The following is a 15610-nucleotide window of genomic DNA, read 5'->3' as shown; positions in this document are numbered from 1 at the left end:
TTTCCTTGAAATACTGATGCTGCTAGGATGACCAAAAGGCAGAAAACGATATGGCAATGAAACGAGCAGCATTATTGGAGAAACGTTTGAGAAGGGAAAGAGAGACTATGCTTCGAAAGCAGCAGCTGGAAGCAGAACTGGAACATAAGAAGGAAGAGACAAGGTAAAACTATGTGTCCTGATCCAGGTGATCAGAAATGGTGAAGATAAAAATGTCTGCTTTAGCGAAGTGTAACTTCCATGTCAAAAAATTGCATCTTAATATCCAAGATATTTAATCGTAGAGCCAGATGTGCTGAGGAGCCCAGCTGAAGGCACGTGCCAGCTGGTCCTGCAGAATCAGCTGGTGGCATCGGTCTGTAGCTTAGACTCGATGTCTGAGCCCTGCTGGCCTGAGTGAAGTCCCTCAGAGCACTACTCTGCCCTGTACTTAATATTATGAGGGAGAGCACATCACTTGTGGCTTCTTTCTTCATGAATGCACAGCTTACTCAGTTGCAGCAATCAAGCTAACAAACATGGTTTTGATTTTACTAGAAACAGTATCTCAAAAAGTTAAAACTCTCTGAAAATTGGAAAAAAAACAATCAAGTTCCTCTTACTGATGTCCAAGAACTCTAAAGTTCCGAAAATCTGGTGCCTGTGTTGTCCTCACTGTGTGAGCTAAAACTGCTCGTCTGGAAAGTTTCTACTGCTGAACTTATTTTATAACTTTTTTAGACGCAAAACAGAAGAGGAACGTCAGAAGAAGGAGGATGAGCGAGCACGACGAGAGTTTATTAAGCAGGAATATATGAGAAGGAAACAACTAAAACTTATGGAAGAAATGGACACTGTCATAAAGCCACGTTCCCTCTCAATCAAACAAAAAAAGCCACGTCCCAAATCTATTCATAGAGATCATGTTGAATCACCTAAGACACCAGTCAAAGGTCCACCAGGTAACAAATGTTCGTATGGAAAGAGAGTCTGTTCATGCTAAAACACCAGCTTGTTTTCTGGTAGTAGCAGGCACGTGCATTTATTAGTGTCTTGTGCTACATTGAAGCTGCACGTGACCAAACTGGAAAGCAGTATTTGCTAATAGAAATTGAAAGATGAATGTCACTTACCTGCTATGCATGCATGCATATATCAACAAACAAAAAGGTTTAACTGTATGAAAATCCAGTGGAAGAGCCAACATCTGCTGCAATTTTCATACACAACCATGTATTCTTCATTAATCTCTTACTGTAGAGATAAAATTATTAAAAATTGGGAGTTAAGAGAACAGTAAATAAAATTATGATTATTAAGAGTACTTAACCTCCTGCTTAATGCAGCCAAAAGTAAAGTAAAAAAGTTACTTTTATATTTCATCGTTTCTTCTATTTTACTCACCCACTGCATGTATAGTTGTGAATATAGCAACACTAATCACGTGGGACAATTTAACACTCTTTAGATTTCACAAAATTGGAATGAGAGTTGGAAGAAGGATGGCCAATTTACAATTAGAAGAAAGTAACTAGGCTGCTCAGTGATCCTTTTTGTTACCACGTTGTATAGCCTCGTTATCCTGCTGCATTTTCTCTAGCTGCTTCCTTCCATCTTCCAGTGTAATTTAAAGTATTCCCTTAACAGCTTCCAAGAATCCATCTCAAGCTTTAAATTAAATCTCTTAAGGTCTCTTTTATGAGGATTTACTAACTTCTCTCGCATTCTTTGATTTGCACGTGCCCATGCTTCACATAATGCTTAGTCTGAGACCGTCCTGGCTGACTCTAAATGGCTGGGCATCAGCTAGAGTTTAGATGAAGTGCTCCCATATGCATGCAAGTATATCATGTATGGGTGTAAGAGGCTCTCACATAAAAGCCCTTACTGACTTTCTAATGCTGGTGTTGGGTCTAATGAGCAGACTCTACTACCTGCATAGGTTTATAAGCCTTAACTTTGTTTTTATCCAGGTTCACAGCTTTATCGTGTTTTTTCAGTATCTAGTCTTTCATTGGCATCGCTGAATACAGGGGACAATGAGAGTGTGCAGTCAGGCAAGAGAACACCAAGGTAAAGCTAAAATAACCATTTCATGTAATAAAATTTTATAAGCTGCTGTGTAAAACTAGCATGAGTTTTAAAGAGGTCGTGTGTATATTGTGTGCTCCATGAACAGATATGTTCTTCTGATTTGCAACATTGATTCTTTAAGCTGTCAGACATTAGGGAACCAAGCCATGATCATTTGTTTCACAAATTTTACCAGGTAACCAGTTCGGCTGCTCTTAATGAGGCCAAAATAAAATGCTATTCACACAGCTTCTTTAATTCACCTGCTTGTATTTAAGTCTCAACTTGTTGATATTTTATTAAAGCTGTGTGCTACATGCAGCTACACAGTGTCTTTTCTTTTTTTAACATAGACGCTGGAAGTCTTACAGGGGTTCAGTAGGACTTCAGCCTTTTCCAAACACCTGAATTCGTTTTCAGGTGGTTCTTAATGCAAAACAAAATAAGAAGAGATAAAAATAACAGAAAATTGTTTTATATATAAAAACTGTATTATAATGCAGAGGAAAATTCTTAGTTCTGTGTAATTGCTAATTATATTCAGAGAAATAGTAATGTTTATTTTTGAAAAGAAATAGGCAAAAAGAAAGGCAAACTAGGAGAAAGGGTTTGCTAAGGAGTACTACATGTTAAGATACCCCATAGTGTTTTCATGGCCAGTATGTATCCCTCATCAACTCTGACATGGCTGCAGGTGGTTTCAGTTGACTTTTTAATTTCCTTGATGTTTTGAGAACTGTCTTTCTGGTTCTCACATAAACTTTAATAAAATGGTCCAAGTATTCTAACATCCCTTGTCATCTTTTAAAAAATGGTTGGTTTTAATTGACTGGGGGATTTCTTTCAGCTGCTTGAGCTATTAGAAAAGGCTTGATGTTCCTTACCTACAGAGACGTTACAAGAGATGACCCCATCTATGTAGTTTTAGTTGCACAGTGCTGTAGTATGCTTGTAATGAACAGTACATCTTCCTCTGGCTTTGGATTTCATTTAGGGGGTTGGGAATTTTAATATATAATAAAATTCAGTACAAATTACTGAAAGTAAGAGTTGGAAGCATTTTCAGTATCTTTCTAGACCTATATTTTCACCTTTTTCTTGCATCAGAATTGTCTTTTGATGATCACACAGTAAATTTCAGTGGTACCTTTGAGGTGTTCTTCATGCAGTTCTTAATCACAAGAGCTGTAGGGTATATTATAAATTGAATTTTCATCTCTTCCTGGAAGTTAGTGTGCAGATAGATGTTCTTATAATACTACTTTTTTTCCTTATTCTCTGCTAGTAGTTTGGGGTTTTTTTCTCACTTAGAAAAGCTTTTATTCCAAGCTGAAAATGTGGCTAGCTTTTGCAGGAGCCATAATAAAAAAAAAATTAAAATATCTTGTAATAATGTAAGAAGACGTGATAGCCTTGCTTAGGCCTTTAAATGCAAAACTATTCACATTTTAGTGCAGACACAGCTGGAAGAATTAACAGCACCAGAAGCTGCTGCTTGTGTAAACAAAAAGGAGAAAGGACATTGTTTTGCTGTCTTAAATGCAGCAGTTCTCTCTGCTGATTGTTGGAATAAGTATAAATGAACTAAATTTTTACTTCACATTGGTCGTTCTGTCAAGAACTGGTTTTTTTTCTGCATGAGATAGCATTGTTTTGCTAGCAGCAATGTAGAATTAATTTGAATTCCCGCTTAGTAGTAATATTCCACAGTCTGGAATATCTGTTAGGTTTTTGTTTCTCAGATGTAGCCAAAAAACTTACTTACATCCATCTCGCCTAAATACCAACTTTTTGCATCACTCAAAATACTTTATATGAACTCAGTTATCTGTTAATTTCTTCTGTAAATATTCTGCATTTAGGTTTATAGTCTACAATTCAGATATTTGTGTTCTACCTTAATACAGTTTGTCTTCCTTTCATATTAGAAGGCTTCTCTGCTGAACATTGTAATTTTTTAAAATGAATGTTTAGGTCTGAGTCTGTGGAAGGTTTCTTATCTCCAAGTCGCTGTGGTAGTCGTAATGGAGAAAGAGATTGGGAAAATGCATCTACAACTTCTTCAGTCGCCTCTGCCACAGAATATACAGGTCAGTGACAACAATATTCAGAAAAGTACCTGGCTGTTAGTGGTTCTATGCATGAAAAGTTTTCAGTTACCTTATTTGGATGCTTTCACAGAAATGTTATGTGACTTCCTTAAAAATAGACGGTAATAATACAAGATTAGTATTTTAAATCCAGAATAAAAGTACTGACTCAGTAGCATTTGTGATAACCAGAATAAACTGCAGTAAGGCTCGGACCAGCAAATGGGCCTACAGGTCACTGTGGATTTCAGCAGTATCTCTAGCAAGGCAAGAAGAGTTGAAATTTAAGCTCAATTTAGAACAAAGTTACAAAAAGCAAAACCCAAATTACAACAGGAAACAGTCTGTGTAGGAATTTGAATTAAAATACTCAGCTCTCTTTGTTTCCAAACAGATCCTGTGTTGTTTAGTAGAAACTTTACAGTCTGACTTCTAATTCTGTAATGGGAATCAGATAATGGTATTTTCATCCCTTTTCTCCAAATATACAGCATGTAATATTGCAAAGACCTTGCATCATCAGGATTTTAAAAGCTCTGTGTGTGCCCACCTAATATCACTTTGGTTAGTAAAGAGTAAAATAAGGTTAGGTATTTTTCACAAACTTTTAGGATATCAGGTTTAATCGATGGGTTTGCATAGCTGCGTCTGTGCTGACAAATGTTTGTTTTGAAAATAATCTTGCCTTCTTTCTGTTGAAATGACTACGGTGTGGAAAAGCAAAGTGTTCATTCTGAAAATCAGCAAGTTCTTGCCCATTTTTAAACCATGAAACTTTAGTCAGTGTGTGCCACATGCATGTCAGATTAAATTGCAGGAGGGAAAGCGGGCCTCTGCCTAGCTGATCTTGCCGCGTTTTGTCATGAAGACCCAGAGTGCTAAAGATCATCTTTTCATGATCATTATGTAGAGCTTATTTTGAAATGAAGGAATATAGAGATGCTAGGAATTGAAGAGAAGGACTTTTTTTCAGATGTTTTAGTATCTTCACTCTGTCAGTCAGATTTTATACAGCTTTTTTGTGTTGCTTCTAGGCTTTTTATCCCAAAGCATAGACAAACTGGGATTTAATCTTAAATTTAATTGGTAATTGCTCATATATTATGTTCCTTTCTAAGACTCAGAATAGCTATTTGCATGTTTTTTTCAAATGGTCTTGACACAAGTACACATATATTTCCAAAATTAAAACAGAGGAGATTGCTACTGTAAACAGATGAATCAAGTCTTTTACAGACTGAATAACTGAATAACTGGCAAGTGTCAGGCCAGATATTTTATTCCTGATTTGGGGTAAAACATCTCTGGAATTCCAAGGTGGACAGGCTACAGCTACTTTAAGTAACTTCGACTTAACTACTTTAATGACCTTCCTTGTTTTAACCCTCACCCTAAAATCACGGATGGAGTTGAAGAAAAAGGAAGAATCTGCTCTCTCCTGGATGGTTGAAATTTTGGTTAGAAAATGTCAGATGTTTTGTTGTTCATAGAAGAAGTTCCTCTGAGAGAAAATATACTTACCAAGACTGCCAATAATAATGATTTAATAATTAAAGACACATTTGTGAGCAAATTCAGTAACAGCTGAGAGAACATTTTGCTTGTTTATGAAATATGTGGTCTCTGGCCTAATTCTATTTTATTCCTGGGTTTGTATTTTTATGCATGCAAAAGGTCCACACAGGAAGTGCTTTACAGCATTCAAAGTAACTCTTTGTTGCCTTATTGATTCCTCCTCCATAGGACCAAAGCTCTTCAAAGAACCCAGTGCTAAATCAAACAAGTATATAATTCAGAACGCACTGGCACATTGCTGCTTGGCTGGGAAAGTAAATGAAGGTCAAAAGAAGAAGATACTAGAGGTAAGGGTATTTTTTTTCTCCCTAAAAGCATAAATGCTTAAGTCAAACCATGGTCAGGCATTAGTAAGATACTCAATATAAATGCAGGTACCGGGAGGATTCTTCTGAGGTTGTGACAGCTGTCAGCTTGAGTAACTTCTGAGACTCGTTTGCTGTGTAGACAGAAAGGTTCTCTAGTGCTGTATAAACAATAGCTGTTGCAATGTACATGCAGCACAGGAAGCTGAATTAATTGACATGTTAATTCATAGTTACTGCTTGTTTAATGTGGAAACTTCAGTATGTAGACTTGTATGATTTGCTCACAAACTTGTTTTCTGTACCATGAAAAATATCCCCTCTTGTACATACAGATCCTCTGATCAGGACCTTTAGAAATAAAGCACAGCTCATTCATGAACAGAAAGAACTGAAATATATCCCTGGAAGGCTTTTTCTCCAGTTTCCAAGCAGTAGGGTGAATTAGGACTTTCTACTGCAGGAAGGTGCCTTCCAGCCCTTTCTCTTACGCTGGTATAAACCTTTCTGAAGAAAGGTGAGAACTTGGAGACCACCATGTTTCCTCGTGAAAGGAAGAGTCTGAGGGCTGAGAGAAATAGGACTGTCCCTTTTACTAGCTGTGATGAATTTGAACAGATTAAATAGATCAAAGAACACAGGTACTAGGAATCTGGATTTAATTCCTTTTCTGGAGTAGATTTTATGACAGTATTTCTTGCCTTTTCTTCTCTTTGTACTTCTTCTGCATTCGTGTCTCGATGCTGCCTTCTCTGTCTTTCCAAATACTTTTTGGAAATAACTAGTGGGCAATCAAGACAGCCTCTCTCAGTTCAAGTAACTGGGAGCGTAATAGCCCCCAAAAGTCCCAGGAAAGAACAGCTGTAAAAAAGTCACATTGACCTCTAGGGTGTGCCATATGTCATTTGGTAGAAGCTGAACATATTCAGGGCAGGTGGACCTTGGAAGTTGTGTTGGGTGGAATAGGAACCTGAAGATTTCAGCTAATAAAGAACTTCTCCTTAATACAGTTTAACTGACTTTATGATTTGGCCAAACTTGACTGCATTTAGGGATGACTGAAACCCCATTTGAGCACTGGAGGATCTTTCAGGCACATCTAGACATATCTAAAATTGCTGTTCCCAAACTTGCAATTATTAGACCTGCTTCTTGAAATGGATCACAGAATTTTTATTTGGTCTTCACAAAATCTGTTAGGATGTGTGTTCTTGAGGTACAACAAAACACGTGTAACTTAAGTTGTCTATATAACTATGGTTTTGCTTGAGAGAGACAGCAACCTTATCAAAATTCAGACAGGTGAAGCTTAGCAAATTGTAATGATTAAAAATAAAGTCTTTTAGTAAAAAGAGACATAAGTTGAGCTCTGATAGAAAACAAAGTGGCAATCCAATGATTTTGAATATTTTCTACCCACAATGTAAAATTCATGTTGTGAATCTTATTCTTTTTCTTTCTTTTAAAGGAAATGGAAAAATCCGATGCCAATAATTTCTTAATCTTGTTCCGGGATTCAGGCTGCCAGTTCAGATCTCTGTATACATACTGCCCTGACACTGAAGAAATCAATAAATTAACAGGAATAGGTCCCAAATCTATTACAAAGAAGATGATAGAAGGACTGTATAAATACAACTCTGACAGGAAGCAGTTTAGCCACATACCTGCTAAAACTTTGTCTGCCAGTGTTGATGCAATTACCATTCACAGCCATTTGTGGCAAACCAAGAGACCAGTAACTCCTAAGAAACTTTTACCCACCAAGGCATAGTAGATGGGAAAAAATTCGCTTCAGACAATTATGATAAACTTGCACTTCATGTTTACTGCCTATAGAAATAGATTTCTAGTTGCCAACAAGACTCTTAGAACTTAAAACTGGACACCAAGATCTGTTATCATGTCCAACTGGAATGTAAACACAGTGTTTAGGAGTGCAGAAGATTACCACTTAGGTGAATTATTATGAGTGGTTACGGAAATGTTTGACTTGTGTGGAGATTTGTATGTGCTAAATACAGTATATAGAGTATATTTGCTCTGTATTTTGATTAGATACACTGAAGCACTGAATGTTCATCTTTAGTGACTCAAACTACATTTTTTACATCTGTTGCCTTATATGTTTGTATTTGTGCTTGTCTTGAAATATTTTTTTCTTTCACTAAAGAAATACTTCTTAATGTTCTCAATACCATTGAACTTTGCATACTGACTTACCATAAAGACTAAGTAAGTTCTATCTCACTGAAGAACAGCTGAGTGGGTCCGCAAGATCCTTATTGCGTGCTGTAACGAAATCAAGATTCATTCCCCTGAGTATTTATAATTATATTTCAATTAAATAACACCGATTTGCTTGCAGACTGACAGTAAAGGAAAAACGTTTGAATTGCTTGAAGTTTCCTTCAAATGAATTATTTAACAACTCAGGGTATAGTTACGTGATGCAATTATTCCTGTTTCATTAAGTTACTATCTGAGATATATTGGCTGACCATGTGCGTGTTCATAGCAACCTTAAAAGGCAAAGTAAAAATATCTGGTAGACCTCTAAACCAGCCCAAGCAAATGTGCTTTATTTTGCTTTGTTCCAAGTAAGAACAAGCCCACGGTCAGGTGCTGCTTCTCCAAGGAAGGAACAGGAACTTGTGAAACAGTCAGAACTAGGTCCCTGACGTTTGCCTGACAGAACACTAAAATTATTCAGAAGAATCACAGAATTCACAGATGTCACAGATCTTTCAGAAGTCGTGTATCTAATTCCCGTTGATTTTAAGATCCAGGGCACCGTCAGTTTGTCCTGCCTTTGGATCTGCCAGCTCAGACTTAAATTAATTTTCTAGGGAATGGACATCTGCTAAGAATTTTCAGTGTGTCTTAGTAAATTGTTTTCTTGGCACAATTTAATAGATGTCTTGTGGCACGTTGAGTTTAAATACAGATGGCAAAAAAGCCTAAATGATATTCCTATAAATTTATAACATGACCATTTACAAAAGCATACTCTATTTCAGTATTATTTATAAAGGGCTGCATTTTATTTCAAAACAGTGTTTGATTATTTTATGGATCGTTATTCTGTTTCAGTGTTTGTTTCTCTTATAATTTGCTTTTTACATAGCACTGTTCTGAAAAAAAAAGAAACTACAAACTTGAAGCCTCCCCTCAATCTGTGGCTATTTTGACAATGTACACCAGAGGATTTGTTGGGGGAAAAAAAACTCATTCTCAGGAAAAGAATGATTTGTGATTCTGTTCTGTTTCAGTGTTGTGACAACTACATTAACATAAGACAGTATTGTGCTCTAAGTATGTAGTCCGTTCTGTTTCATGGGGAGACTAAAACTATGTTCGTATTTCTCTCATTAAACTGTTCAGAGAGAAACTTCGCCTCACTACTATGATGTACTCATTTACTTACATAAAAGATGCACAGGAATGAAATGTCATTAAGCAGTTTAGAACAGTACTTTTTTTTTTTTTTAAATTATTATAAGGCCTTAGGCATCAACGCATCTGGGTTACAAACATCTTCTCAAAAATGCTGTCAGTTTTACTGTAATTTATGTTCTTATATTTATGTATATTTGTTAAAACTGTAAAAAAAAGAAAAAACACTTTAAAATACATGTTTAATATGTATGTGGCTCAAAACTATTTGTGGTTAGCGGATTCCTACTGTTTGCATGTATATCACCAGGGTATGTAACTCTTCTATCTCAAGTGTATACATATTGTGTATATAGGATATAAATAATATTAAAAAGGGGGAAGGAGGGTTTGCACATTCTGCCTGTTAGACGGTTCCTACAAACACCGTTGTAGGAACATCGTGAATAACAATATGAAGCTCTGTATGATACACAGCGATTCAAGAAACCAGGAGGTTGGAATCAACTGATACACATTGGTTAATAACTTCAAAAGAAATTTTACCAAAAGGAGGCTTTTTATTTCTAAAATCTGTGCTACGATTTAACTGAAGATGGGCAACACCATGAAGACACATGCATCGATCTCATCAAAGTGAGCTTAAATATGTGACAGGAATTCCTTGAGTCATTTTAAATATATCTGAATGTATTATAAAATTTACTCTTGTCAACAGGTTAAAGGTTTGTGCAATGTCTAAAAGTAGAATGTGAATAATGCAGTTGAAAATTTCATTGCTCGCAGTATAAAGTTTTACTTAATTACAGGAAAAGTAAAGCTTGATACGCTTTTCCTTTTTAAGCCTGCAAATTTTCTAATTACAGTGGATCTTTGGTTGGGATCATGTTTAAAAAAAAGAAAAGAGAAGAAAAAAAAAAAAAGAAGCTTTCCATGAAGGCCAGTATTTATCACTGACCTTTTCAGAACACACTGGTGCTTTCATCAGGGGTATTATTCTTGTTGCTATGACTGAATTGCCAAACTCTCGTCTTAGTTTTTCGAGCAAAATTTCATATTCTAACAGTCATAATAGCTACTGATTTTTTTTAATGTTAGTATGACTGTTATTTTTTATTATTTGGCTGTTTAAAGCCAAATTCAGCTATTTAATTATGATTTAATGGGCACTGTTGAAAAATGTACAGTGTATTGTGTGCTTACTTGTCCACTTCTATGGAGCATAGCTTCCATATTTTTTCAAATGCTGTGCTGTAAAATATTGTCATTGCTACTTATGTGGTACAGTGTAGTTTTTTCCTTTCATTTAAATAAAAGCATGGCACCAAAAGTACCTTTTTTTTGGTTTCTTGCGTACATCTAAATACAAACAAAACTATAAAAAGTTCACATTAATGTTTAAATCTTGTTTATTCTTCATTTCAGCCATGTAGAAATTGTAGGAAATGGGACCCATTTTTGTTTCTTTTGTTCCCCATTGCTTTTCTTACGTTCACATATATTTTAGCTTTCTGAGAGGGAGGCTGTTGGAGATTTAGGCTTCTCATTTCATTCTTGGGGACAACATGGTATTACCCTGTTCTCTTCAGAAGTGAGTTTCACAAGTGCAAGGCGACTCATAAACCATTGTGCTCCGCTTGGCTTCCATTGTTCCCCGACACAGAAGCCTGCTGCTTGGTGTAATGGCATTGCTTCAGATGGAAAGGTGTTCAAGTTGAATGGAAGTCTTATCTTCATTGATACAGCTAATAAAGAATGACTTTTAGTGAAATAACTTGTACTTGTTAGTGGTGCAATCTCTAACAGAAATAGTATCAAAAAAATACGGCGTCTCTTCTGGATTTGTAAATCGGCCATTTTTTTTCCAGTCCAAATCATGCCTTTTTGGGTGTTCTGTGTTGTTCCTCTGGGTTGCAGAGCAAGAGCGAGGACTTAACTGACAGGGGGACAGCACTGCAACGTCAGCAGGCAGACTTGATTGTTGGTCTAACGAATGCAGGTAATGAAGCTTTAAATTTCGGAGCTATTCGGGGAGCAGCTTCAAGAATACAGGAAACCTGCTGGTAGCGCTTTTAATACTGAATTGAAAACTAATGTGGATGAAAATGAGCAGCCTTCTCTCTCCCTAAACTGGTTATTTTCCAGGCAGCTCAATTGGTTCCCTTTACAGCATCACAAACAAGCTGACACAAGCAAGGAATTATGTTGGAACACAAACACGCAGTTGCACCCAGTAAAGCTATTTTTTCAGTGGCAAGCCCAGCACAAAATTTTCATCTAAAACCAGCCTTTGTACAGACAGGCTTTACAACAGACTTGGTTTTCTTTGCCCTTAGGCAAGCAACACCATGCTCGGGAACCTTCAGAACACACCCTGGTTAATTTGACAGAATATGACTGTTCTGTGTGCCTCTATTTGTACAGAATTCCTGAATCGGAATTTGTACCACAGGGACCCAGCATAGGGATCTGCTGTCACCAGCTGCAGAGTAATCATTGCGGTTACTGAACCTGAGCTTTTGGATCAGTCACCACACAAAGGCGATGTAAAAAATAGCTTTGTTTCTCAAATCCATCTGTACTGATTGGGTGGAGATGAGTGAGGTTTTTTCTCTAACTACTTAGTACATACACAGCTTTCTAAGTGCTAAACCTTTTAACTACTCACCTGTTTTCAAATAGCAAATTAGCATTTCTTTGCTGCCTTGTTACTAAATTAATGAGCTGAGTAAGCTGTTTGAAGAATTGTGTCTATAAAGCTCTATCTGGACAGCCACCGCCCTTTACATCTGCTTTTACAGTTTCTAATTAATTAAAAAAAAATAAACCCAAAAACAAAAACCCCATGCAAATTATCATATTCCAGGTCTAGGTGGAAGGGAAAAAAAATATATATTTTTAACTTGCACTGCATCTTTGCTCAATTATAAGCAATTTGTTTTTAAAGGCAAACTATTCCATTTAGGAAAAAAAAAATTGAAGCGTGTTTGTGCGTGTGCACATGCAAGCTCATAGATAAAAGCAAATACACTTTGAGAGTTACTTGCTCCCACACAGATGTAAAAAGCAATGCGCTTTACTTAGACAACCACAGCAAAGTGTTAACTATGGTACCAAAGTTACTCTGGGTTCTTCTAGCAAGGAAGAGAAGGAGCTTTGTCTATTTTACACTGGGTAGCTCCTTCTCTTCATAAGAGGCAGGGAAGGAATATGCAACACACATTTAAGAGCTCAGTACAAACTCTTGGGGAGATGGGCTTCTTAACAGCAAGCCTTTTATCCAGTTTCTGAGTTGAAAGATAACACTGGTGGCCAGAACTGCCTCTGACCAGAACAGCTAGCAGCGACTGGGGTTGGACAAGACGGTAGGAAAGAGTTAAGCGTTCCGCTGAAAGTGTTATTTAAAACTTTGTTCAGACTCTTATTGAACATTACAAACAACTGGATGCATAAAATACTTAAGAGAAAGTAATTCATTTTCCCTTGACAAATTTGTTAAGCAAGATACTGAAAGAATTTTTTTCACACAGGACGCATTTAAGTTTTCAGTTTCTGATCTGTGAGCACTACGGAGACACACCAAGCAATGTCTATGAGCGTTTGAATGTCACTGTTTAGGGAGCTTTGCAGAAGAACTAAAAGCTAACATGAAGTTTTCCATTAAGACAGCTCTGTCTTATCCTTTCTGCATCACCGTTGGTCTAAATGCCTGTATTACAAGACCTGGCAAGGCTCCACAAGCCTATAATTATTTAAATTAACTGAAACCAAATTATACTTTGGCTCAGTATTTTTTGTGTTTAAGCTACCTGAAACTGGAGCTGTCATGCTGACGTAAACAGTTCTACAGATTATGCAAGGATTTTGCTGATTTGTCACCCCAACATTCTGGAAAACCTGTCAGGAAATAAGTGAAAACTGTTTCCAGTAGTAAAGTTTTACAAAGGATTTTTTTTTTTTTGCAACTTTTTACAAGATCATGTAAATGTAATATCCAATGTAAAGAGTTGGATGGCTCTTATATAATAGCTAAAGATTGAGGCATTGGCCCGTTTTTATGATGACACCACAAAGATGCTTTGCACGAACTACTGGGCTCCACTGGCAGATCTTGTGCAAGGTCAGCACAGGGGAACAGTTCTACAATGTGTGTGTCCCTGCTGACGCGGTCTGTGGCCACCTCCAACAACAAAAGAAATAATAAAAATATCATAAATGATAAAAAATAGTAAAACCGTCACGCATTACTGCTTGCTGTATGGAACCATTCCAAGAACAGACTGCAGTGCCCTGTCTTGTCACTAGGCAATGCAGAACTCCTCCTCTACTAATCCTGATTTTCAGGCTCTCAAAAACCCACACCCAACATCTTTGCCGTTCATGGGAGTTCCCTTCTCTGCAATTACCGCTACAGAGCTCAAAGCCAGCTGGGACCATCCCAAAGACATTTTTTTATACCTGAGTAAAACATTATGAACAGCTAGAGACCAGTCTTCCATTTGCCCTTTTCCAATAGGATGCTGCTATGTGTTCTCTCCAACTTTGAGCTGTATGATTGCCTTCCACAGCAGGTGCATCAATAGTGCTGCCTGCATTGGACAGATTTTGGTTCTTAAAATCTCTTTTTCAAGCCACAGGAATTCACCATTTCCTTGTGGAATTCTGAGCAGGAAAGAGAACAATTTTAAATTCAGAATTCACTCTTCTTTCCAGGTCTCTAAGTGGGGAGAAGCTTTACATTTGTTTCATCCCAAAACTCTTTCCCTCCAGATTTGATCTCTGGACCTGCACTGAAAACAAAGCCATTGTACAAATGATGGGTGAACCACAACAACACCGCTGTGAAACCAAGATTAAATCGAGAGGCACGTGAGCTCGCCCATTGTTTTGTAAATAGATCAAATTTTAAAACGTTCTTATTTCAGTGTATGTTCAGCAAAACCGTGCATACGGCTTTGTTCGGACGATTGAATTAAAGCCACCTTTTTTCTCCACACTTCGTGATTTATTGCCCCTGTAGGTACTGGGAAATTCTTTCATTTTTAGAATTACATTATCTGTTAATCAGTGCCTGCAAAGGCAACCAAGCGACGAGTGGCAGCTTTACAGGCAAATGGAAGGATTTGGTGGGCTAGTTGCGAGTCGTGCTTCCTGGGATGTGGTGCTGGGGCCTGAGTGTCGCAGGAGGAACCATCGAGTTACGCTCCTCTCTTGTCCCTGGCAGAGACACGGCTGAGCAGCCACTTCTCACTTTGCGGCCTTTGAGATTTTTCTCTCTCTTCCTTTCCAGAAAGAAGAGAGAGAAAGTAGCATCGTGATCCCCCTCTGCCCTCCAGTTGATCCTCAGCAAAACCATCTGCAAACAGGCTTGACCTCTCTGTGATTCTCCATATTTTTAGCCATCAGCGTAACAGAGAATCCAGCTCAGCTTCAGCTCCACCCGGGGCAGCCTTCCCTCCATCACCGGCACGCGTCACACGCATCATTAAAGAAATGAAAATGTAAAAGATCAGGTCTTTTCTGCATCCTTTTTCAGAACATTGTCACTGTTGGTGTTGACGGGGTCTGCCAGCGCTGCTGCCCACGTGGAAGGGCGTCCCTTGTCACGGGATTTCTGCATCTCCCCCCTCAGCACAGGGAGAGCTCAGTCACCCTCCACCGGGATCATTTTTTTGATGCCACAATCATAGACTCATGGAACGGTCTGGGTTGGAAGGGACCGTGAAGGTCATTTAGTGCGACCCCCCTGCAGGGAGCAGGGACATCTTCAACTCCATCAGGTTGCTCAGAGCCCCATCCAACCTGACCTTGAATGTTTCCAGGATGGATCATCCACCACCTCTCTGGGCAACTTGTTCCAGTGTTTCACCACCCTCAGCGTAAACAAATTTCTTTCTAACATCTGGTCCAGATCGCTCCTCTTTTAGTTTAAAGCTGTTACCCCTCGTCCGGTCACTAAAAAGTTGACTTTACCCTGCTAAAAAGCTTTTTCCCCATCTTTCCAAAGAGCCTTCTTTAAGAATTGAAAGGCTGCGGTAAGGTCTCCTTGGAGTTGAGTTTTCTCCAAGATGAACAGCCCCAACTCTCAGCCTCTCTTCCCAGGGGATGTGCTCCAGGCCTCTGGTCATTGTGTCCTCCTCTGGACAACAACAGGTCCATCCCATCCTTGTCCTGAGGGCTCCAGCACTGGAC

The 15610-nt window shown here is 38.0% G+C and overlaps 1 protein-coding gene across 4 annotated transcripts in view; it reads left to right on the top strand.

Moving 5' to 3' along the window:
• CAMSAP2 (calmodulin regulated spectrin associated protein family member 2) overlaps positions 1-11154 on the top strand; it is an 88581-nt gene extending 77427 nt beyond the window's left edge. Inside the window, exons 13-18 of one of the 4 annotated variants that reach the window (XM_054072682.1) lie at positions 27-163; positions 721-941; positions 1953-2052; positions 4027-4142; positions 5886-6004; positions 7491-11154. In XM_054072682.1, the coding sequence (XP_053928657.1) occupies positions 27-163; positions 721-941; positions 1953-2052; positions 4027-4142; positions 5886-6004; positions 7491-7796 (999 nt within the window). In that variant the 3' untranslated portion in view covers positions 7797-11154. The remainder of the gene's footprint in view (positions 1-26; positions 164-720; positions 942-1952; positions 2053-4026; positions 4143-5885; positions 6005-7490) is intronic. The other 3 variants (XM_054072681.1, XM_054072680.1, XM_054072683.1) reach the window with 3 other exon arrangements.
• Positions 11155-15610: the final 4456 nt, after the last annotated feature.

Source organism: Cuculus canorus, chromosome 8 (assembly GCF_017976375.1).
Source record: "Cuculus canorus isolate bCucCan1 chromosome 8, bCucCan1.pri, whole genome shotgun sequence".
Lineage (NCBI taxonomy): Eukaryota > Metazoa > Chordata > Aves > Cuculiformes > Cuculidae > Cuculus > Cuculus canorus.
The sequence above is the reverse complement of the archived record's forward strand: the minus strand, read 5'-3'. Positions and strand labels throughout refer to the sequence as shown.